A 25,427-nucleotide genomic window follows, 5' to 3' on the forward strand; every position below is an offset into this window, starting at 1 on the left:
AACAGCGGCATTAGCGGGCGATGGAGACTGGAAGTCCCGTTCAGCGCCGGTTTGTAACGGTGTGACGGTGAGGTTTACTGCAGCCCCTCAGGTCCCTGAGTGCAAGTTTACAGGGGAGGGGGTTAAAGGTCGACGTGTTAACCCGCCGTCTGTGCTGAAAAGGCCCCCACAAGCTGCTCTGGTGCTGCATAATTTTCATTATGCTGCCAGATATCAGAGGTCAGAATGTACTTGAATGTATAATCGTGGTTGAGGAGGCTGTTCTCCTCCTCCATGAAGCGCTCGGATGGAGTAAACACTCTTCTTCTCTTCTTCTCTCCTACTTCAAGTTCATCGATTCATTGTCTGCTTTCCCCTCTCGCGTCTCTCCGTCGAGGCAGCAAAGAGGCTCGCAGCTCAGCATCCACGTTGAAGACTGGGGTTTTCTCGCTTCCCTAGCGGTTTCTGGCAAATTTCTGGTGTTGTGCTTGAGGTTCTCTGAAGCTGACTCTTCCTCCTCAGAGGTGCAGGAAGGAGAATGAAACTCAGAGTGTCAGCAGGAATCAACTCACCGTCGCACGCGGCGAACACATCGCTGAGCCGGCGCGTGCAAACACACCACAACACAGCAGACGGATATCGATTATTTTGTCCGTTGTTTGACAAGATGTGAGACCGCTTGAGACTTACTGTGATCAGGCACACACACACACACACACACACACACAAGCACACATACAAACACACACACACAAGCACACATACAAGCACACGCACACACACAAGCACACACACACACACGCACGCAGTACTTCATTTGCTTTAGCTGACACTCCACCTTGTCCTGTGCTGCTGTCAACACTCAGAAAGGATCCAACTACAACTAGATTCATGTTCTAGATTCATGTTCTGGATTCATGTTCTGGATTCATGTTCTAGATTCATGTTCTAGATTCATGTTCTAGATTCATGTTCTGGATTCATGTTCTAGATTCATGTTCTAGATTCATGTTCTGGATTCATGTTCTGGATTCATGTTCTGGATTCATGTTCTAGATTCATGTTCTGGATTCATGTTCTAGATTCATGTTCTAGATTCATGTTCTGGATTCATGTTCTGATTCATGTTCTGGATTCATGTTCTAGATTCATGTTCTGGATTCATGTTCTGGATTGATGTTCTGGTTTCATGTTCTGGATTCGTGTTCTGGATTCGTGTTCTAGATTCACGTTCTGGATTCATGTGAATTCCCTCAACAACAACAAAAAACTACAAAACAGACACGAACAAAAACTGAACACAATAAAACCTTTAGAACTGCTGCCTCTCCCATATTTGTTACTCATAGATACGTTAACACTTCGCCTGCCTCTCTTATGAGGTAGAGGGCGCTGTTGCACAGCCGCAGCAGAACACTGCACGTCTAAGACACAAGAGAAGAAGAATATCCGAAAACTGGGCGATGCAGCTGCAAAGAAAGACTCAAAAAGGATAAATCTCCAATCTCCTCTTAGTTGGAAAACAAAGTTCCTTGAGCTGTGGACTTCTCTGAAAACAGAGGTGTTGCTCTGTCCTCTGGTAGGTTCAGGTTTTTTAATAATTGCAGCTCAAAATATTCACAGGGTCTTCAAGCGTGAGTGAAAAATGTTTGGAAACGCCAGCGATGAACGAGTGAATCATTACTGGACCGCGAGAAGTAACTGATGTTTTATTGTGAAGGTCATGACGTGAGACTCTTCCTCCATCAGGCAGAAACATTGTGAACTCTGTGCTTCTGCTGGGAATTCATGGTTTTCTTGCGTTCTTGCGCAGGTGATTGTTTGGGGCAACTACGGACGGATGGACCGTAAATGTTTCATGGGTGTCGCTCGAATCCTCCTGGAGGAGCTGGACCTCAGCACCATGGTGATTGGTTGGTACAAGCTCTTCCCTACCTCCTCCATGGTGGACCCCACGATGGCGCCGCTCATCCGCCACTCGTCCCAGATGTCCCTGGAGAGCACCATCGGGCCCTGCTGCGAGAGGTCCTAAGAATCACGCAAAAATGTAACATTTTCTTTCATGAGATCTGTCGAAACGTCTGGAATTCTTTTGCCGTCTCAGCCAAGTTTTTATGTACGCTGCAGCCCTGCGCCCGGTCTTCCAGGCGGCCCGGCCCCTGGAGCAGGTAGGTGTTAAGTATTTCACTAAAGGGCACTTAGACAAGCACTCCTGGGACCGAAGCACTCATCTGACGGAGGGATTATTTTACCACCAAGTCATTCTGGCTCTCATTGGAAATGTACTGTAATTCTTTTGATATTGTAACCGGCTGGCTGACTCCCCAGACTCATGGGAAGCACATTTCTTTTGTTGTTGCAACCGACCACCCCTCAGACTCGCTGGAAAATCTCTCTTCACATCGCTTTGATGGAAAAAACCTACTTAATGAGGATACTTCAAAGCAGGCCTCCGTTGCTGAAATTGATGACATCCTGGTGGGAGCGCAACACTCGGCGGGCTCAGCTTTGCTTCAGCACCGCAGCCCGCCCTGCGATCGGCGCAGACGCCGGCGTCCCACGCTGCGGGAGCGCTGCGGGTCATGCAGGTGGATGCATCTGGGAGCAGCAGGACTTCGGAGGAAGACACTGAGTGAAGGAATCACATGTTTGTTGGAACCAGCCAAGATTGACTGGTTTTGAAGTGATTGTTTTTGTTGTATGTGTCAAATTTTTTGACCCTTCAAAGTCATTTTGTGTAAGTGAAACATGAAAGCCCCGTTCATCGTCCAGGTTTGGTTGGGACAGTTGGACCGAAGGCTCCAGCTAGGATTTGATATTTATGGCTTGAGAGAAGCGCGAGGAGGCAACCATCCGTCTCCAGAGCCGGTATTTTCATGACAGCCAATCACCACATCAGCTGATTTGACTCATTATCATCAGGCACTTCAGCTGGCGTAGTGTCTGGCAGGGTTAGGGTTGGGCACTGTGTTTTTAGGGCAACCGACCAAACATTGAATAAAATCCTAAATGTGAACAGAGGTGGCGCTGCTGTTGCAGGGTCGTCCGTACCGCGAGTAGCATCTCTGAAACGAGAGCAAGTCAGCATCAGTGTCCTTCAGAATCTCGGCTCGCCTTTTGGTTCTGCCTTCAAAAAAAGGCAACAAACGCTTTACTGTTGTTATTGTGGTTTTCTCAGAGCTGCTTTCTGTTTTATTCTGTAAAATTCTGACTGGAAATAAAGGGGTTCTGCTGCTAGCTTGTTGATAGCAGCTAAGCTAACATCGATCTGGTTTACGTCGTAGATTCGCTCAGTTGGGCTCAGTTCAGTCAGCCCTCCTGAGACCCCGCTGGTCTCCCTGCTCGTCCTTACCACTTTTGCTCGTGTGTTGCGTACTGATGTTCAGGTTTAGACAAATTTAGAACCTGTTTTTTTTGTACCTGGATGTGGTTCCCCATCCCTAATATCAGCTCTACCAAGTACTGAGACACGTTGAATCACTCGCTGACCAAATTCTGTACCTGAGAGCAAATCTGGGTGTTGCGTTAGAGAGGAGGTGAAGCTCCTCCTGCAACGTGTTCAAGACCAAAAGTTGAAGCGAACCGCACTCCCTGCCATATTTGTAATGTGCAACATGAAGTTTGCCTCATCAAACCCGAGGAAACACAAATGTACAAAAGCTGGGGGCTCAACCGTATGAGCAGCTCACACGAGCAGCAGGCCTGGATGTTGACAAGTTCGACATATTTTTTATGACTGATGATCCATTTAAGATATTTCAGACAAAGTAAAGGACCATTAAAAGTTTGGCGTCAATACTGAATTGCAGACACGAACGTCGGTTCACATGGAAGCAGTACCCAACCCTGGCGAGCATGAAAACACCCCTCTTTGTTTTAAGAGCCCATTTCATCTGGTTGCTTCTTAAATTTGTAGCAAATTCATGACTTCCCGTGACGATCTGAATGTGTGGGAAGGGCATCGGGATCAGAACTGAGACAGGACTCCCTTCCTGGCCGATAGCATCCTGCTACGTAGCCACTGAGAACAGTGGAAACGTGACCGGTACAAATTCAATGCTTTAACACGTTAGCTTATGAGTAGAAGTCGGCGCGTCCAAACGCAGCATGGTAACCATCTCAGGTCAGCCGCGAGATGTGAAACAGCCAGGTGTAAATGGGCTCCCGCTTCTCTCTGAATGTCCACGTTCCACCTGGTGGTCGAGGTCACACGGAGAACAGGGAGAACGCTGTCTGGGATTGCTCTTTAGCTAACACTCTAGTCGTAGCTTTGTAAGATTCTTCCTCTCCTTTTTAAAGCTTTGGCTAACTAATAACAGTTTCTACTGTGCCAATTTTTACCAGCAAGTGTCTTCTCCTTCCTCTTCTTCAATTACCTTGTGGCATGTGCCATTGTGAGGGAGGAACAGCAGCATCCACTTCTGACAGCAGCATTCAGGCTGTGCAGAGGAGCATCCCTTTTATTCTAAATTACAGCGCTAATCCGCAGACAGCCGAGGCACCTAGTGATTAGCCATGCTACAATTCAGTATGGAGGGAGGAAGAGGAACGAGAGAGGAAGGAAGCATGAAATGTTCTTTGCATCATCCGGACAAAGGATGTGTCGGGGCTGACGTCAGCGCTGAAAGACTCAAACAAAGGCGCAGAAACAGAGAATCTAAAGGGAACATCAGGGCGCAGTGTCCGGAAGTGAGTACTTTATTAAGGAACAAAGTCTCTCATTGGGGCACTTTATGATTCCTAAGGTCTTTTCTATGTGTAAATAATATGATCGTTAGTGTCTTTTGAGTGAGTGAGCCAAAGTTAACCGATAAGGAATTTAGTTCATGTTCAAGGGGGGGTGGGGGGGGGGGTATCCTTGCTAGTTTAAGACTGTAGCATTAGCTGGTAGCATGACTGATTAAAACTTCTAATTAATTAGCAGACGGCTGAAGCATGAGCTATAAGCTACGCAGGAAGAGAGATGTTTCACTGAGACAACAATAATTGATGAAAACACACATGTAGCAGTTTAAGTCTCATCATGAACGGATTTCACACTCTAGGACTTCTGTAATAGGATTCAAAATAAGGACACAAATCACATTTTTACCGAGTGAAGGGCCAATTTATTGTACACTAGACAAGTATTTGAATTAAACCGGATCATTTGGAGTAATTTTATTTTCAGCTTTTGCAAATGTGGCCTCAGGTTTGCCCGTAGCAGCGTTGCAGGGATTTTTCTCTTTTTCCAAACTAAAATAACGACATTCTGTGAAGCAATAATCACAAACGTCCGCTCATCGCCGTCTCCGTTGTGCAGCTTCAGCTGTGGCAGAGATCAAGAGTATCCAGCCATTCTCACCGCCGCCATCCTTTCCTTTTAGCGTCCGTGTTTATGTGACGTTCTTTGACACGACCTGCCGCCCCTGGAGGGTTACGATGAGAGGCACTGGAGCGAATCTGAATGTAGAAGCTGGTAGTCACTCGATAAAACTGCTCTTTTTTTCCCCGGCGCCTCACCGTTGTGGTGGTGGTTGTTTTTCCCGGTTCGCTGCCCAGCACCGACGTGCTTGTGTGTTTGAATACGCGACTCATCCGGCGGTTTGCATTCGAGGGCGCGTTGTGTTGCAGGAGCTGAGTCATGTGGTCTGTACCATTCCAACTCAGTCTCGGTGCAGTTGTGCGATACTCACCAAATACATACGGACTAAAGATGGAGCGATTGTTCTATGATGTCATCACAGTTTCTGCTTGTTGTCAAAGTTGTTTTGTACCTCAGGTAACCGCGGTAACGGCTAAAAGTTTAAGAGTTAGTAATTATGTATTTTTCAGATTTAACTTTTTCCAAAATAGCTACAAAGAGGGAAAGGAGTTGTGTCTGAGTGGAAACTTGGTCTCCATGGAAACGAGTCTTCTGTGATGTTCTTTGTTCTTCAGTTAAAGAGGAAAGGCTTCAGGGTTCCAACGTGTGACGCCAAAGCAGCGTTCATGCTAACAGGAGCCTGGCCACGCCCCCGTCTCCCTGCTGACGGGTCCGAACCACTGGTGGTTTCCCAAACCGGTTCGGCAGTGTTTTCTGATGTGGTCCGTCTGGTTCAGGTGGCGGTTTGGGTTCGTGGTGGAAAAGACTTCCTGCCTGATGATGTCAGAGGAAGTGAGGTGGGGCCGGCTTGAAGTTGTGCATGAAAATAGGGGTCGATTCATGTTGGCGTGCATGAATTAATACGTTAATTTGACGGGAACTGCAGTGAGACTGATGAGTGAACAGGAGCTCGAGACGAGGAGCTGAGCCCCACCTGAACTCACCGACGTTCGCGGCGGCGGACGTCTGTGGGAACGACGCGTGGATTGCATGCTCACATAGAAGGAAGTCATTTAGTAGAAGAATAAAAAAGGTAGTTTTAAAGACAACAGATCGAGTATATACATATGTGTGTGTGTATATATAGGTGTATACATACATAAGTACATGTGTATGCATATGTTTATAGACATATATACGTACGAATGTGTAATCATGTGACTGTGACCTGAGGAATGTTCTTTCGTGCCAAAATCTAAACGTCGAGGGCTGACTTCCTGAATGAGGACCAATGAAATCTGAACACTCATGATGTTAAATGTTCTTTTTGCGACCCATTAAAGTCTAAACGTCTGAAACTGAGGTGCTGTGCGTGAGGGGGGAGGGTCCAAGCCGCTCGCTGTCCGTCCACGAGCAGTCTGGAGCGGACGCGCGGCAGCCGGCGTGTTGTTCAGCGAGGCCAAGCCGGTTCTTGATAGTCATTCGTCTCAGGCGTTCAGCGGCGTGCGGGAAGCGATGCTCCGGACTCTTCCCTGGACAGACAAGCTCTTCTCTTCTTGTTTGGAACAGAACCAGAACATGAGAGGCGTTCGTGTTTGCTCCTTGCTTGTGTGGGTTCACTCATCCAAAGCTTCTCGTCTCAACTTGATTGTCTTTTTTGTTTTTTGGCGTAACTCTGAAGGGGAAAACAAATGATCCCATGAACCTTGTGATGTAACTGTTGACATCCTCAGCACCGCAAATGTGAGTGTATTTTCTGCATTTGCCTCCTAATTTTGATTGTCTGTCACACGGAAGTTCCATGTGTGCTTCTATCAGCTGTAATGTATGTAAGTAGAGGCCTTAAACACACCGATATCCAGTTGTCAGTGCTAAGGACGAAGACTCGTCACATGATTCAATCAAAACGACGCAAAAAACATCCAACTGTCACTATGTCAACGTATTATTTCTAGTAATTTAAGAGTCATCTCCAGTCATGATTATCTTTGCATATGTTTTTAATGAATTTCTGATATTTTAACTGAATATTTGTGTGTCCTCCCCTCATCTTGGGCTTAATTCAACAAACGGAGCAAAAAAAAAACAAAAAAAAGGGAAATGTTGCACCCAATCGAAACATTCTGACCTGTTTCCTAACACGACTCATTTTCTAAACTTAGAAAAATGACGCTATTGTTTGTTTTTGATGTTTGAATGCACATATTGATACTTTGTGGTTTCGATCAAGTAGAGTAAAATGACAAATACAGAAGAAAACTTGCAGTCCAGTCATTTCTTCAATCTGTGGGAACTTTGGGGTTCACACGTTCTCGTTCTGTAAAACCCAACATTTGTCCGGAGAACCACTCACTTCCCAGCATGGGAACGTTCTTGTTCTGCACACAAATAATTCAAAGTAAGTTGGCGTTGTCAAACGTTCCCTCGTCCCCAGATCAGTGGGGTTCCTGGGTGGGTAGTTGATGTGTGGTTAACACCAGTTTAAGAGGTTTAAACATTTTGTCTTGCGGTGTAAATTCTGTTAGTCTGCAGAATTTTGACTCCAGAAAGCATAAAGAGCCAGGCACGTACATTTAGCTTCAAGCTAAAGGAGACTGACAGCTAACAAAAGCCAAAATGCTGGAGGGAGAATGTCTCTGTCAGCCCGAGACGCTTATTTGTGACTCCTGAGGAGGCAGACGACTCTCTCGGGAGAAAGCGTCACTTTAAAAACAGCGATATCGAAGACAGAAGTCACCTGACATGAAAACGTCATCGGTCCCAAAGGGGAGGCGCAAGCCAGCCGTGGCAGCGTAGCGTTCCTTCCAGCTCGCTGCCGTGAATAACGCACACACAACTGTGGAGAAATGCTGGAGTTCTGCTTCATCCTTGTTTGGTTTTCTTCAGTGGTGACGAGTTTGTTCGGACATTTTACGATTTATGCCGAAATATCAAAGCTTTTCTGGAGGCGGCCATGTTGCCGGTAGCCACGCTTGTAGAGTTATTAATGCTGTGGTTACTTTCCTGGCAATTAATCCATGCGTCAGAGTTCCGATGTGAGAGGAGAAAACACGGCGCGAGTTTGAGGTCAAACTCAACAGAAGGACTCGACCTTGTTGCAGGATGTGGGAACTGAGAACCAAGGATTTAAACTGCGTTTGCAGAAGGTCAATCTAAAAATGCATCTGAGTAGAATTCCTAAAATATAAGTTTATAAGTTTAAATTGTACAAGTCCTCTCTCCTGGGTTGTACTTACTAGAAGGAAAAGGCTCTGCTTCCTGTCAGAGTGACGGCGCGTTCTCTCAGAGGCGCGTATCACATCCTGTTCTCCTCAGGCTGGAGGAGTGGGACGATCAAAGCTGCAGCTCCTGTGTGGCTGGCTCATCCCAAAAGCAACACATCCCTCCGGTCTGCAGCGCTGCAGAGCTTCAGAGGCCCGTCGCAGCCCAAACCCGAACATTGCAAGTTTCCCACGTGCCATCTGGTAGATCCTCTCATCCCGAGCGTCCCGCGTCGCCCCCTGGGAACACCTTTTTAGTCTGGGTGGCATCAGAGTGAGTCAAAGTGCTCCCACATGCATCTCCCGGTTTGTAATCACCAGACACTCCAACGCTGAGAGACGCACCTCGAAGCCACCCATCGCCAGCCAGAGCTCAGCTCGCGTCGGCTTCTGTTTCATGAGGAGAAGTTCATGTTGCAAATGCTTTGACTGCCATTTAAGCATCAGTTTGAATTCTGCTGAATAAGTGAGTTGAGGTGCAGCGCTCAGTGACGGTGACGCCAAGCACCGCAAGCTGGAGCGTCCAGTCAAACCTGCTCACTCGCGTTCGTCTACAGTAGCGACGGAAAACAAGTGTTTGTTTTCACCTCCAGCCAAAGTGATCGTAGGTCACTGATCATCCATCGGGATTGAGGAGACCTGGATTATACCATCGGACCTGGAGAGTTAGTGAGCGGACTTTTTTGAGATTTTAGCTGTTGTTGGCTGTCGGTCACCGTTAGCTTCAAGCTAAATACACATGACTGGCACTTCCTGCGTTCTGGAGTCTGCAGGAGGGAAAACACCTCAGGGAGCTGAAGATTTAAAAAAATACACTCTTGGATGAAGTATCACTGTCAAGAAAACATCCAAAACATAGTACAAGACAGAATCACCACACAGCAGCGGCTGTATACACGCATCTGCTTCCATCAATAAAATACAACTGTCTCGCTATGGACACGTCAGGAAAGGCCAGCAACGGTTCATCATGCCAAAGCGACACATGTTCAACGAAGCATCGGCGAACTCAGATGTTCCTTCCCTGGACGCATTCCAGTTCCCAACATCACAAGATAAGAAATCCTGGGACTGAGCCAGTCTTTGGGAGTCAGATTTTGTCCTCCTCTGGGGACATTGTTGCAAGTGAACGGACTGCAAAACGTCATCAGTGGCGGGGGTTTTTTTGTTTTCCAACATGGCGGCCAAGTAACAAATCTAATTTAACAACCAGGGTGTCAAGGATGTTTCTGGAGATCTTTGAGGAGAGAAGTTGGCTGCAGTAACAGAACCTTCGTATTTGAGCAGTTTGATTATTTACACCAGTCTCCCGAGCGGCCATCTTGCTCTGGTGTGAGGCTTAGATCGGCGCTGGTGACACACGATAGCGGACGGAGGCGTCGGCTCCTGGATGACCACATCCTCCGGTGGGGTTCTGAGGTGGGAGCTTCTCAGACTGACGTGAATTCATTTTGCGAGCAGAAGCCCGCGTCGCGTCTAAACCAGCACGTTCCTTCTCTCGTCATCATCGAGACTTGCAGTCGCTCGTGTATGTCGGCCTTTAGGAACCTGGATGTCATCAGAGGTGGGACACGACTGCCTGACCTCGACTTTGTTACTTTAAGATTCAGTCCCGTGTTGGAGATGATTTGGAAAGAGTCGTATAGTTGAGCCAGCGCACAATTATGGTGTCTTATTATTATTATTATTATTATTATTATTATTATTATTATTCCAATTGTCAATGAAATCGTTGAACCCAATCATTACTGGTTTATTATTTATTTCATTCATTTTGAGTGGCGGTCCAGTCCTGACGGACAGGAGGGTCGGCTTCAAATGAAGTATGAAAAAAAAATTCTTTCACATTTGTTGCTACTATTACTACTACTACTACTACTACTACTACTACTACTACCACTACTACTACTACTACCACTACTACTACCACTACTACTACTACTACCACTACGACCACTACTACTACTACTACCACTACTACTACTATTACTACTACTACTACTACTACTACTACTATTACTATTACTACTACTACTACTACCACTACTACTACCACTACTACTACTACTACTACTATTACTACTACTACTACTATTACTACTACTACTACTACCACTACTACTACCACTACTACTACTACTACGACTACTACCACTACTACCACTACTACCACTACTACGACTACTACCACTACTACCACTACTACGACTACTACCACTACTACTACTACTACTACTCCAAGGTTTTTGGAAGGTGAAGCGTTAATAAGGATTTATTACAAACTGAAGGTAAGACGTCGTGTGTCGTTTCCTTGTGAGGTAAAATGCTCCTCCGCTGGCGTTCATTCCTTCAAACATCAAACATCCTCGTGAGCTCCAAACTCCTGTTTGTGAGCTGTGAGCTGCTCAGGTATCACTTGAAGTGCCAAATGTGTCACACGTGGACATTTTTGGTCGACAAACACCTCAAAGTCTCCTAGGAAATGAAGACATGAGCAGGAAGCCCTGACGTGAACCTGACACTGAATGATGACATCATCGCTGACCAGCGACTCAAAACTCCCTTAAATTCAGCGGCAGCAAAGAGATGAGATAGAAGGAGGACATGGACAGAGGCTGAGGGGAGGAGTGAGACAGTTGGAGGAGGGGAGGGACTCACTGTGACTGACAGCCAGCAGCTCAGGTGAGAAGCTTCCACCTGTCTAACGTGAAATACTCGACTCCTCCCTCCACCCTCCCGCCGCCACGTCTACAACCAGTGTCTGTTTGTCTGTTCTACTTTTCTCCTTCCATCACTCACTCATGACAAACATCCAGCCTCTCTGACAGCTACACTCATTGGCTTGTTTTACTGTCTCTCTCTCTCTCTCTCTCTGTAGCCAACACACACGCACACACAGACAGGCAGTTGCGTGACAGCACAGCAGGTCACACTCGGCAGACACACTGGTGAATGCATGACTTTAGTGCACATGCGCAGAAGGACAGACAGAAGGCATTACATTCTCTCTCTGTCTGTCTGTCTCTCTCTCTCTCTCTCACACACACACACACACACACACACACACACACACGAGGGCTGGCGTGACTTGCATGCACAAACTCAGTCAGACAAATTCACACGCTGGAAGTGGGTGAAGCAGCAGGAGGCCTGCAGATGAAGTCAGCCTCTCTGTCCCCGGAGCGTCATGTTTGCTACCATCCATCATCCCTCCATCATCCCTCCATGTTCCCCCTCTCCTCCTGTACAGGGTGGTGGGGGTGGAGCCTATCCCAGCAGCCTTCCCCCTGGACAGGTCACCAGTCCATGGCAGGGCCAACACATAGAGACAGACAACCATTGGCTCTCCCAGCCACGCCTACGGTCAATTTAGAGTCTGGATTAACCTGGTCCCTCTTGATGTCTTTGGACTGTGGAGGAAGCTGGAGGACCAGAGAGAACCCAGCAGGAACAGGGAGAACATGGAGACTCACCCAGAAAGACCCCGTGCTGCAGCCGGGGCTCCACCCACAACCTTCTTGATGGGGGGCCACATTGAGGACCCCTGCTCCACCGCATGTTTGCTACCATTAACCAACATTTATCCAATGATACCCGTAGCAGAGATCCTCTTCAGCTTTAATGAATTGTCAACAATCCGCTTCCACAAAAAATCAGAAATGCCAAACTGAGCAGCTCAAGGCTGCCCAGCAAGAATGGGGCAACCATTTTTTCTCGGTTGCCACTAACTGGGACGCTACATCCTGCATTGTCTGGGATTTATAAATAATATGTATAAATAATGTATTAAATATGTTTCCTTGGGATCATTAGCCTACGTCGATATGTTTTTAATTGTACCTCCATGCCGTCTTGGGAAGGTTCATGTGAGTTCATGCTGATGAAGTCCCAGCAGGACTCCTGGTTCATTTTAACTGCATGGGAGTCATCATTTTTTAAAGTAATTTCAACCTTTTTTCGGCAACGAATGAACTCGGGAGACTAAGGAGAGGTTAAACAGCTTCATGATTAAGGGAGCGACTGGGCGACAAGGCGTCTTACAGGCTCATTGGAGATCTTTAAGGTGAGGACAGGCGGGGTCACTGAAGTGAGGCCTGACATCATGACGGACGGTGACAGTGACGTTTGTAGACTTATTAATGGTGAAGAGACTCACATCAACAAATCGTGACGCAGTGGAACCATCTGGCGCTGTAGCAAACATGGCGCCCATGATTTGAGCTGGCTGCACTCTCTCTGTACACAGCTCTGCACAGATCCTCACTGGGGCGCCCCCTGTTGGCAGCCAGTGGAACTGTTGACCTGCTACGCTATGGTCACTCGTCAGCGCAGACACCTGCTGAGCGGAGCCCGGTAGATTCAGGCGGCTGCTTCCCTGCCTGATGACGTGAGTTCTCAATGTTCTAGAACTGGTTAGTGTTCTCTGTTTCCTGCTCTCGTTCCCACCAGCTCCTGGTGCCTATACAGCTCCTGGTACCTTTCTAGCTCCTGGTGCCTTTCCAGCTCCTGGTACCTATACAGCTCCTGGTACCTTTCTAGCTCCTGGTGCCTTTCCAGCTCCTGGTACCTATACAGCTCCTGGTACCTTTCTAGCTCCTGGTGCCTTTCCAGCTCCTGGTACCTATACAGCTCCTGGTACCTTTCTAGCTCCTGGTGCCTTTCCAGCTCCCGGTACCTTTCTAGCTCCTGGTGCCTTTCCAGCTCCTGGTACCTTTCCAGCTCCTGGTACCTTTCCAGCTCCCGGTACCTTTCCAGCTCCTGGTACCTTTCCGGCTTCTGGTGCTCCTTCTCCTGGTGCTGCTGTGTCTTGGATGCTCCATCTATCACCACCACCTTCTCCTGTTGCTGGTCCACCAGTACCAGTTAGTCAGTCTGGATCTGGAAGCCCCCCGGGATCCTAGCTGGGTCGTCCTCCTCCACTTTTGGGGGGTCCAACCTGACCTTGGGACCTGCAGCCCAGAGTCAGACCAGATGTCCCATTGGACTGTTGTCATGAGGTCTTCTGAGTATCAGCCAGCTTTTCCTCCAGTTGTTCTCCTTTCCTGTGAGACTCCAGCAGGGTTCTATGGACTAAACCTCTCCACTGCCCTCCATCGGTCTCAGGGGGAGTAGACGACGACCGCATGTTCATTTTAAGGTGAAGTTGAAGTACTTGATATTCACTGTACCTACCACTGTAGGATAAAAATAGAAGTACATATGATGCTTGTGTATTCCAGAGGTCTGGTGTGTTCAGTCCCTGAACCATTGACATCTGGACTCAGGACTGGACTCCTGGATGTTGTGTTGTAGTTTAGAACAATTCTTTTAATCGTTGTATTTAATTCTAAGGTTTTACGATGTCACCAAAGTTGAGATCCGGCTACGTTTCGGTACAGATTATAAATAACGACACAACGGTGCTCGTTGAAGTCAGCTGGTACCAAGTCCAACCTGATCCTCAACACATTTTATTCAGTCTAAACATCAACAAACTTTCTAATAATTATATTTACATCCTGTAAAGTGTAACTGACACACTCACCTGCATGTCCTCCAACACGTTTACAAAGCTGTCCTTCTGTCAGGAGATGCTCGTCTTTCTCTTTGAAAGAAGATAAATACATTTCTTTTACAGCACTTGTGTCTCTGCTCAGTGTTACAGTTCATTTGCACACTTCAGAACTCCGGGTCTGAGCCGAGGCGTCATGCCCCCAGTACACACACACCACTTCTGAGCTCCAGACTCTTGCTACTTACACATAACTCCTAAAACGCGTAAATCATTACGAGAACAAAACTAACGTTCGCCTCCCCCAGTAGCAACCAAACGTTATCCCTTTGAAGGCCAAAGCTCAACTAAATGGTGGCCGCAGACTAGAATTAAACTCATGTTGGGTTTGTGAAGTTCCTTTGCTCCGTGTGCCACTTTCTCCTCCTCTTGATTCCTTCTTCACTTCCTTCCTGCGTGGACGCTTAATGTCTTAGCCACTTGTTAGCATCCAAGATACACGAAGAGATTCGGAATTCAAAACTGTGGATATGCATATTTAATGCTGTGATGAGCACATTAAGATATCTAAAGCTTGCATTAATAAATTAGAGCGGATTCCAGAAAACCCAGTGACTCTGAGCCCAGGGACTCACATGTTCAGCTAACCTGCGCTGCTCCGTTTAGACACTTACAACCCTTTATTCCGTCTCCCAAAACTTGGCCAGAATGACTTTGTCACGTCCCTTGTTGTAATTCTTGTCTTGACTTTTTAACCCAATTTTGTGTCTTTTCTTTTGTCCGGTTGCCATGAAGAAAACATCTTGTACGGAGTTCAGTCAGAAGCTGAGTGAAACTCTCTAACACGGCTGGCGTTGACGTGGATGAATGAGGCTTGCAGCATGCTAGCATAGTTAGCAGGGTGAGCATGCCTCGCATGCTAGGAGATAGCTTTCCTTCAACTGATGACATGTTAGGTATATGAGATGTATTAATGAACGTGTGTGTGTGTGTGTGTGTGTGTGTGTGTTACACTGGTTGAAATTTCCTAATTTGAATATGTATAACAAGTTGAAAACCACTGGAGGGTGTGAGGAGTGAGGAGTTCCTTCCATGGAAAAACGAGAACATAATGACTCCGGTTCCTAAAGTTACTCCTAGGCTTGGAAGGAATTATTCTAAAGCAATGGTAAATCTTTTTTTTTCTTGGTAATAAATCTCCCGCTTTGTAACAAACGTTCATGAGAATCTCACCGTGGATTGTGTTCATTCTGAGGGAATCCTGAGACTTTCCTCCACGTCTTCATCTGGATATGCCAACATGAATCCAATGGATTGTTGGTTTGAACACGAGACCGTTAGCACCTCTTCAACAACATGAAATGAAAGGATGCTATCAGAAGTCACATGTCTCTGGAGCCTGAAGGCTTAAAGAGACGCCTGCAAATGATGGGGGACCTCAAGCTCTCAAACGTATGGAAGCTCAGCTGAGCTTGTTCTTACTTCTGTAACCCTGTTTTCTTGAAATAATGAAGCTTTTTTTTTTGCATGATAACAGGTTGATTTTTCTTGCTATCTTGAGATAACAAGCTTGTTTCCAGCAGATAATGGCCTCTAGAGTTCGTTCAGTTGTTATCCCAGGATCAAGGCCATCATCTTGTTACCTCAAGAAAACCAAGAAGTTTTCTCAGCATGGCAACATAAACTACACCACTACGGTGAAAGGACAAGGTTCGTTGGAGAGATAACGGCATTAAAAAAAAGAAAGAATTACAAGCATGTTCTCGGCTCCGCACAACACAATTAAGTCTTAATTCAATTCGGCGTTTGTGACCCTTTCAGAGACACAGCCAACCTGTAAGCTACAGGAGGAAACCAATTGTGGGAACGGGGGTGAGCTCACTTTGAGATATCCTGGATCCGTAGAACTTGCCTCATGATACCTGCTATACTCTTGCTAGCATCCACACTGACATTATCATCCTGGCTTAACTCATTTGCACGTTTTCTTAAGGAAGACACAGCACTCTCCACATCACGCCTACGTCCCTGAGCATGGTTTGTCTAAACCAGCTGATGTCTGTATGATTGCCCTCAGTCTCTCAGGGTAATGATGACATCATCGTCTTGTCCTTTCCAGAGCATTTCCCCCTCAAAGTCCAGCATCTTGTGCTTGCGGCAGCGCAGCAAGATGCCCACCACCTTGTCTGAGATCTTCACGTAGCGGTCAAAGAGCCGTCCGAAGGAAATGATGGTCCTGCCCTCTTTATCCCTGAAGCCCATGTCTCTGATAATCCACACCATCTCCTCCATCTCCCTGTGGATGTGTTTGTGGGCCCTGTCGCCCCTCTCTGCTGTCTTGGAGCCATCTTTGGGGCGGCCGTAGCCGCTGTCGCCCTTGCGGAGGCGCTGGCTCATGGCATAATCGTGGTCGAAGTCGTCACTGAAGGGGTTGAGCTTCTGGCCCTCCACGTGCTGCTCCGACCACTGCTGCCAGCGGCTTTTGATGTCACCCATCGTGGCGATTTTAATCTGGAGGTCAAGAACAGGATAACAGGTGAGAGTACATGATCGTTCTCAAAAAGTAGTCGTTCATAGCTTCAGGTCAGATGTAGGTGTCTGAGTCTGAGGAACACAAAGGGGAAAACACTTTACTTATCAGTGAGTTCCCAAAAAGCAAACATTCGAAACAAAACCAAGAAGGACGTCTGCAAACACTTAAATTTCATTAACTTTCAAGGAAACCTTCCATCTCATCAACACGCCCCCCCCCCCGCCCCCGATGTATTCGCTTTCCTCGGCTTGCTTGGCCTTCAGCTCAGCGTCGTCAGAGCTCTCGGTATTTGGCTCATGATGAGTGAAGGTTTGCCACCAAGGGACAAACTGTGAACCCTAAATGATTAAGCGCCTGATCAGCTGGCGTTGCAGCAACTGAGTGATAATCGTCTCCTTGTGGTGAACAAGAGCTGCTGCATCTCCACAAACACACTCAGCGTAGAAACACGCCATCTGTGGGCGAAGGAAGCCTCTGGTTCCAGTTCGAGTAGCTTTGACCAGTCACAGTTCGTCTGACAGCAAAAGAGCCACAGCACACAGGCAAAAATGTAATCTGGGTTTTCAACTGTTACCTGAGTATAAACTGGCTACCTCTGAAATAATCTCATATTTGTTGTCTTTCAACTCCTGACTAACTTTTCTGCTCAGGTTTATTAGCACTCGATGGTGTCAGTAATGCCTCTAAAAGCTGCTTGTAAAATCTGCCCAATGAAAAACAAAGCTGAGCTCGTCGAATGCTTCCCAGAATAGTTCCCGCTGAATATCAGACAGTATTTTTACTTGACATGCTCATCCCTGCAAGCTAGTTGGAGTTTAGTGCAGGTGCAGCTCAAATTACAGCTCAGTTCCATAGCACTTGGGGGGGGGGGGGGGGTCAGCGTACCAGCCAAGTGACATTTTTATTTTGTTATTTATGCTGAAATGCTCTTAATGCTCTGGTTGCACGAGAGCTCAGAGCAGCGGTGGCACCAGGCAGCTGCTCGCGTGTCTTTTTGCTTGTTTGTTTGTGAACGTCTCCATTAATCATCACTCCTTCCCTTCTAACCGACCTCTTCGTCTCTTACCTTCAGAGGGTTTCCTGTTGAGCTCCATAAAGAAACATCACCACCTGTCCCGTCTATCACTCTCTCCTCCGGCCTGTTTCTCCTCCACCTGAAGGTCAGGGTGGGGACGCGCTGCACTGCGTGTCTATATTTATTTACATATATTCCATTGCGCTGCAGTCCAGCTTGTGCTTTTACGAGTTGGAGCGCTTCTCTGGCATCCCCCCTGGACACGTTCGGGGGCCACTGGTGGCGTCTCTACCTTTTATAGGAGGGATTTTAGAATTGGAGTCATGCAACTGTTCAGTGTCCATGACGGTTTGATATCTTCAGGTGACATCGGGGGGACGCCTGCTTCAACCTGTGTCTGCATGCTTCTTTTCTGAGAGTTTAATTCAAGGAGAAGAGTTTCGGACTAGAAAATAAAGAGGCACAAAAATGGCGTTAACCACCAGCTCTCTTCACCAACTAAACTCAAACGAATGAAGGAGTTCTCTCGAACGAACAATGTTGAAGAATTTAGGTACTGACCAGGACAGTGAAAGAGAGAGAATGTGGGGGACTTGACTTTGACACAGGTTCAAAAGTTTTTCTAAGGAACCAAAATAAATGAAATGAAACAGCAGTTATTTTAAACGCTTCACCACCTGTGGCCACATCTTTATGGCCCACTGCGTTTTTAACCCATCGAGTCTGATATAACTGTGACTACTCACAAATCTCAAGGTTACGAGTTGACGACTCATTATCTTGAGTTAACAGCTTTGGTTTGCTTTCCCAAGGTAACTAGACAGTAAACTCGTCACTAGTTAACAGAAAACAGCTTTTGCCTTCTTGAGATCCTGAGTTCTTCTACTCATTAATTTGAGAAAACGAGCTACGGTGGGGAGTAATTAACTTGTGATTTTGAGAAAATGGCCTTTTTTTAAAAACTCAAACAGTCTCAGCTTCCATGATTGTCGTTAAAGCTTTTACTTTACTGAACTTTAATCGTTCACTTGATGGTAACGAACAGGCAACATGGCCGCCGCCCCTAGAACATCTCTTTAGTCTCTGCGGTCAGAACGACGTCATCGTCCGTATTCATGAGATGGAGTCCAGATATTCAGTCATTTCAGCTGCTGGCAGTAACAGTGTTAACTCTTGTGTAGCTAGCCTGAATGCTAACTCTACATTAGCAGCGCAAAAGCTAGCTAAGAGAGTATCGTTAACATCTGAATCACCTTTGCTCACAAGGATGACCTAAAGTTTTCATCTTTCACCACACGAGCTACCATGCCGGGTGATGTGAAACCTGGCCGAGTATTCTACGTTCAGGCGTTGGCGGTCGGAACCGTCCAACTTCCACGTGACTCATGAAGGCCCTGTTACCGCGAGCGTGTGTATTTATCATCATAACCACTCTACCTTCGGTCTCGTCTTTTTCTTGGGTTGGACGTCATTCTGCTCGATTTTTGATTCGCTGCTGTCGCCCAGCTCCTCCCCCAGCCCGCTGTCCTCTGTGTCCACACTGCTGCTCCTCGACCCTGGCTTCCTCTCCTGAAGCATCAGCTTCCTGTCTTGTATAACTCCTCCCCCTCCTCCTCCGCTCTGTAGGGCCCTCATGTGGCGTCGGCGTGTTGGCGACTCATTGCCCAGGAACGGTTTGCTTTCCTCGGGGGCTGACTCCATCTTATTTCGAATCGTGATGAGCAAGTCACCGCTGCTGCACTCGCTGCGTTTCGGCTGGACCGTCTTGGTCACTGAGCAGGTTCGGATCTTGCTCCCGCTTGTGTCGCCGTCGGTGGCTGAGATCACACGCGGGGTCATGGTGAGTTTCACCACGTGCTTGTGTTCTTTTTTGTCTTCGTCTTCGACGGATGAAGGCATCCAGCCGCTGGGGAGGGCGTCCTGCTTGTCTGAATGCTCTTTGGCCCAGCCCTGCCAGCTCTTGGCTAAGTTGGCTACCATGGCGGCGCATTTGATCTTCCTCACCGCACGTTTGAAAGCCGGTGGCTCTTGTGGGGAAACTGTGGTGGCTCCCCTGCTACTCATTGTGACAAGATATGAGATGGCCGATGTCAGGGGCAATAAATGTTAGCAGTCCTCCAAAACTGGAAAAATCAGAAAACGATTCGATTTTGCTTTTCTAGATATTTATGAGAATAATCCCTTCTTCACGTCAGCTTGTGAAACCAAGATGGATCTTCAGGGAAACGCGGAGGATCCCAGATCACCAGTCGTCAGCGGGTGAGCCACCACTGATGGTGTGGAGATGGTGATGTCGCGCCGGCGCTGAGGACCCTCCTGCTCCGCACCGGCCTTTAAATAGGGAGGGGTGGTAAAGGAAGTGATGTGGCCACGTGAGACAGAAAAGCCTGGTGTCAACATTCCACACACACACACACACACACACACACACAGCAAGGGTGGGTGGAATTTCTCCCAGTGGGATCCAGGGAACAGGTGCCCAGCATTTTTAGAAACTCCGAGGTTTCTGTTCTCACACTCAAATACACTGAAACGTCTTTGCTCTGATGCAGCCTGTGTGTGTGTGTGTGTGTGTGTGTGTGTGTGTGTGTGTGTTCACCGTGTATAAATAAAGATGCTTCCATTCAGATACACATTCCATTTTTGCACTGCAGATTTTGATCTCTCCTGTTGACGTTTGTGTTTGTGTGTATTTGTGTGTGTGTGTGAATTTCTAAATTGCGGGTCACTGACAAAATATCCTGCCAGCATGTCTGTGTGTGTGTTGCTGCAACTATATTCATCTTGTGTGTACTAAGTGTGAATATCTGGAGTGTGATTCATCAGCTGGATTTTATAAAAGTGACGCCACTGCAGCGTTGTCAGTTGTGTAAAGGGACTAAACCAGAGTTGTGTATTCTGAGTAAACGCTGACTGCTAGTTAGCTTAGCTGCAGTGGACGCTAGCAGGCAGTACAGAGAGAGAGAGCCTCTAAAGTCATCAAACCCTCTCTTCTCCAGAAGGTTCTGCCTGCATTGGTAGAACTGGAGTTGTGTTTCACAATGACTCGGAAAAACACCTGAAAATGACCTAAACTCACCGTAAAGGTCAGAGTTGCAAGCTTGCGTCTGTTTACCTGATCGACAAAGAGATACCTGGAAACATGAGATACACATGAGATACACATGAGATACACACGAGATACACACGAGATACACAAGATACACACGAGATACACATGAGATACACATGAGATACACACGAGATACACATGAGATACACACGAGATACACATGAGATACACACGAGATACACAAGATACACTTGAGATACACACAAGATACACAACATACACACGAGATACACACGAGATACACAAGATACACATGAGATACACGAGATACACATGAGACACACAAGATACACATGAGATACACAAGATACACATGAGATACACAAGATACACTTGAGATACACACGAGATACACAAGATACACATGAGATACACGAGATACACAGGAGATACACACGATACACATGAGATACACAAGATACACATGAGATACACACGAGATACACACGATACACATGAGATACACACGATACACATGAGATACACATGAGATACACATGAGATACACAAGATACACATGAGATACACAAGATACACTTGAGATACACACGAGATACACATGAGATACACACGAGATACACACGATACACACGAGATACACAAGACACACATGAGATACACACGAGATACACAAGACACACATGAGATACACACGAGATACACAAGACACACATGAGATACACACGAGATACACACGAGATACACACGAGATACACAAGATACACACGAGATACACAAGATACACACGAGATACACAAGATACACACGAGATACACATGAGATACACAAGATACACATGAGATACACATGAGATACACGAGATACACACGAGATACACGAGATATACATGAGATACACACGAGATACACGAGATACACACGAGATACACAAGATACACACGAGATACACACGATACACATGAGATACACAAGATACACATGAGATACACGAGATACACACGAGATACACATGAGATACACAAGATACACGAGATACGCATGAGATACACACGAGATACACATGAGATACACAAGATACACATGAGATACACAAGATACACATGAGATACACGAGATACACACGAGATACACATGAGATACACATGAGATACACATGAGATACACATGAGATACACAAGATACACATGAGATACACAAGATACACACGAGATACACATGAGATACACACAAGATACACATGAGATACACAAGATACACATGAGATACACAAGATACACACGAGATACACGAGATACACACGAGATACACGAGATACACATGAGATACACATGAGATACACGAGATACACATGAGATACACACGTGATACACGAGATACACATGAGATACACATGAGATACACAAGATACACATGAGATACACAAGATACACTTGAGATACACGTGAGATACACATGAGATACACACGAGATACACATGAGATACACAAGATACACATGAGATACACATGAGATACACAAGATACACATGAGATACACAAGATACACATGAGATACACACGAGATACACATGAGATACACACGAGATACACGACATACACGACATACACAAGAGATACACAAGATACACATGAGATACACAAGAGATACACAAGATACAAACGAGATACACAAGATACACATGAGATACACACGAGATACACGACATACACAAGAGATACACAAGATACACACAAGATACACAGGGAAACTGCAACTGTAAGACAGAACAAGAGTTGAGTGCGATTGAAGTATTGGTTATAGTACACTTTCACTAGCAATCTGACATTACTTCAAACATGTCACAGAAATTATCATTATTATTGTTATTGATTCCTAATATGCATTTTATTTATAGAGCACTGTTCTGGTACTCAGATGCTTTACACGGAATAAAAAGATGAAACAAACTCAAACATCTCACAACATCCTGATGTGCAGACGTGCAGTCTGAATTATTGTATCGTAACGTGTGATGGTCACGAGCTGCACGCTTACTCATTACATGTCATTGCACCCCATCATTAAAGGTTTGTATGATTAACTGAAGCGTCATCATCAATCAACAAATGTCCAGTATAACGTGTCTTGATAATGAAGGAGCATCCTGTGAATGCGCGTACGGACTAAAAATAAGTAACTGGGGCCGAGCCATCGCCTGCTCAGGTTCCCTGTGTGTGTGTGTGTGTGTGTGTGTGTGTGTGTGTGTGTGTGTGTGTGTGTGTGTGTGTGCAGCAATAGAAGCACCAGGCACTAGAAAGCCATGAGAGGTGTGTAACCCCAGTATTTACGTGTACACGACTTAGTCAAAGGTGTGTTTATACTGTATGTGAACTGTGAGTCAGTGGTTGGGTGATGAGGCGTCACAGTTGATGCCTGCAGTGTCGGGGGGTGGAGCGGCTCACTTATTCACCCATGTTGAACCCTTTTCAACAGTTTGATAACAAAATACAAGAAATTTAAATCAAGTAACTTTGATTTAAAGATATAAAAACAAGGACAAGGTGAGAGTCTGAATCAGGAACACCATGGCTGTCTGCAGTGGGAGGCGCCTCAATCAGGAAGTTGTGCCTTTCAAGGACTCGCTCGTCAGAGCTCTGAGCTCATGAATGTATTTTCTCCCTCCTGCATCACTTCTTTGTGACTCCAGAATGCAGAAAGAGCCAGCTATGCATATTTAGCTCAAAGCTAATGGAGACTGATGGCTAACGAAGGCTAAACCGTCAAAATAAAGCTGAGCTTTAGGATGTTGGCCTGGCAGGTTAGCCGGATGGCAAGTTAGCTTTTTGTTCAGGGCCAGCTGAACCCCAGACAGCACCCGCGTTTCCTACTCCCGCCAGCAGCGGGAGCAAGTTGCTCATCAGTGAGCTGCTCGCCATTTTCTAGAAGTGCAGAAGAAGTTAGCAAGCTCGCCTATGGCTCGCCTGTCCAGGCGTTTTTTTTTTTTTTTTTTTTGTGGCGCCTAAAAAGTAAACCGACAAACTCTGGTTAAAATTATCAACCAGAACCAGAACCACTGGGACACACAGCAGCAACCCCCGACTCCACTCGCTCACCCGGCTTTGGTTGGATGTTGAGTCAAACACGGAGTGACGGAGCCGGTCTCGAATTCACTGTCGACATCAATTAAGTGCTCAATTTGTTCCCGAGACGTCAGCGCTTCTGGTACACACGGTACGGATCCAGCGTCCTTCTACGGGATTGTGGCCCAGGTCAGTAACGTCTTCCACCGTCTTTGTCACAAATTTAAAGGAGACAGAAACTTTGCATGTCTGCCGTCTTGTTGTGTAACCTTTCCTTGCGGTTTCCGCCATAATCCCGTGAATGTAGGGGATCACCTGTACCCGCAGCTGGTATGTAGACGGTGTTCTCACCCAGTTGGTCAGCTGTTGCAGTCGATGTCCGGTAGGAGTGACAGGTGTCGGGACTATTTCTCCTCGAGGTGCCCTGGTGTGAAGGTGTTCCGCAAGGCTCTGCGTTAGGACATGTCCTCTTCTAGGTTCTCTTATGATAAATATTGTTTTTTTCCCTCTTTCGATCGGCGCCATGTCCGTTTGTGTGTGGAGGCTCCTGTGATGGACCTCATCTCTGACTGTACACAGTTGGCCAAGGAGAAGTTGTAACATTCTTGTATTGCTTCTGTCAGGCTCTTGTGAATCTGAAATTGTTTTTTTTTTAACAATAATAGAACAAAATAAGTTGTTTTCTGGAGCAAGGAATGTTATGATGATGTGCAAATACCTACGGTCGGTGGCTCCTGCGTGGAGAGAATGGCTGTATACAAACATCGCGGCCTGTGGCGTGATGTAACAGTGACTTCATATTTAAGCACCGTGTGGATAATCTTGTTTCCAAGCTGTGACAGAAAGTTGGTTTCCTGTTTAGATTGAAGTTCTTGCTTTCCTTTGATTGGAGGGAGGAGGACTGTTGGATCCATCCTTTGAGTTTGTGGTGATTTAATTTATAGACAAGCTGCGTCTGCATCTGAAACCTTTGGACAACACTGGCCCTCTACTGCTGATGGACACTACAAACATGAGTGTTAATTTTTTGATCAAAAATTGATTTATTTGTGTATTTCAATGTATTATTTTCCAATTCTGTATTGATTAGAAAAATCCTGAGATTGATTGTTGTCGTTGTAATGACATGCCAGTCCTGTGGTGGCGCTGTAGTGTGATTCATGTTGTACCGAGGCCTCACTGGACCAAATAAAGTCTATTGATCTTTAGACAAAATGGCAAGAGTGGCAGGATGCAGCAATGGTCTGTTTACGTTAGCACCTATAACACTGAAAGCCCAAGTTTGGAAACATTTTGGATTCAGAAGGTGGTGCTGGTGGTCCTTAGAACCGTCAACCCGCGGGAAGACTTCACATCCACGCTGTCACAGCCCAAACTGACAGTAATGAGTAAAACCTAATGCTATTTTCAAAAATAGGACAAAATGATTCACTTTCCAAAAATGTCAATTGGTCTCAAGTTGGCGCACACACACACACACACACACACACACACACACAAAAGCTTTCCAAGTCTCTCTGTGAAAGGACAGCTTGGAGTCAGTGTAAGACAGGAGTATTTTTCTGGCGTCTGATGATGACTGTGACATCAGCAGCAGCAGTATTATTGCGGCGAACTGTGTCGGATCAGTCGCTGGTGAAAGGAACAACTGGCTCGGTGTTCTGGAGCGGCAGAGCAGATCCCAGTCACAGCTGAGGATCCCTTTAGCAGCTACTCTAGAACGTCTGATCGTGC

The 25,427-nt window shown here is 46.4% G+C and overlaps 3 protein-coding genes across 5 annotated transcripts in view; 2 read left to right on the plus strand and 1 right to left on the minus strand.

Annotated features, from left to right (window-relative positions):
- rims4 (regulating synaptic membrane exocytosis 4) overlaps positions 1-4,812 on the plus strand; it is a 44,173-nt gene extending 39,361 nt beyond the window's left edge. For both annotated transcript variants that reach the window (XM_086200350.1, XM_086200351.1), the window contains one exon: positions 1,793-4,812. In XM_086200350.1, the coding sequence (XP_086056476.1) occupies positions 1,793-2,011 (219 nt within the window). In that variant the 3' untranslated portion in view covers positions 2,012-4,812. The remainder of the gene's footprint in view (positions 1-1,792) is intronic.
- A 10,314-nt stretch (positions 4,813-15,126) lies between these two features.
- On the minus strand, positions 15,127-24,001 carry abraa (actin binding Rho activating protein a). Its single transcript, XM_086200363.1, has 4 exons — positions 23,727-24,001; positions 20,642-20,696; positions 19,000-19,893; positions 15,127-16,525 (listed from the first exon to the last, which is right to left on the minus strand). Exons 3-4 carry the CDS (start codon positions 19,624-19,626, stop codon positions 16,088-16,090), a joined length of 1,065 nt encoding a protein of 354 aa, XP_086056489.1. The 5' UTR covers positions 19,627-19,893; positions 20,642-20,696; positions 23,727-24,001; the 3' UTR covers positions 15,127-16,087.
- Positions 23,636-25,427, plus strand: part of cand2 (cullin-associated and neddylation-dissociated 2 (putative)) — a 37,094-nt gene continuing 35,302 nt past the window's right edge. For both annotated transcript variants that reach the window (XM_086200354.1, XM_086200356.1), the window contains exon 1: positions 23,636-23,882. The gene's annotated coding sequence lies outside the window, so the exon portion shown is untranslated. The remainder of the gene's footprint in view (positions 23,883-25,427) is intronic.

Source organism: Aulostomus chinensis, chromosome 3 (assembly GCF_037954235.1).
Source record: "Aulostomus chinensis isolate RoL2024-O1b breed Wild chromosome 3, RoL_Achi_v1.0, whole genome shotgun sequence".
In the NCBI taxonomy this organism is placed as follows: Eukaryota; Metazoa; Chordata; class Actinopteri; order Syngnathiformes; family Aulostomidae; genus Aulostomus; species Aulostomus chinensis.

Bases quoted from the DNA above. Each gene is read 5' to 3' on its own strand.
- abraa (XM_086200363.1), bottom strand. From the start codon at position 19,626: ATGAGTAGCAGGGGAGCCACCACAGTTTCCCCACAAGAGCCACCGGCT. The intron at 16,526-18,999 runs GTAGAGTGGTTA...CTTGACCTCCAG, and splicing joins AGAAAAAGACGAGACCGAAG to ATTAAAATCGCCACGATGGG.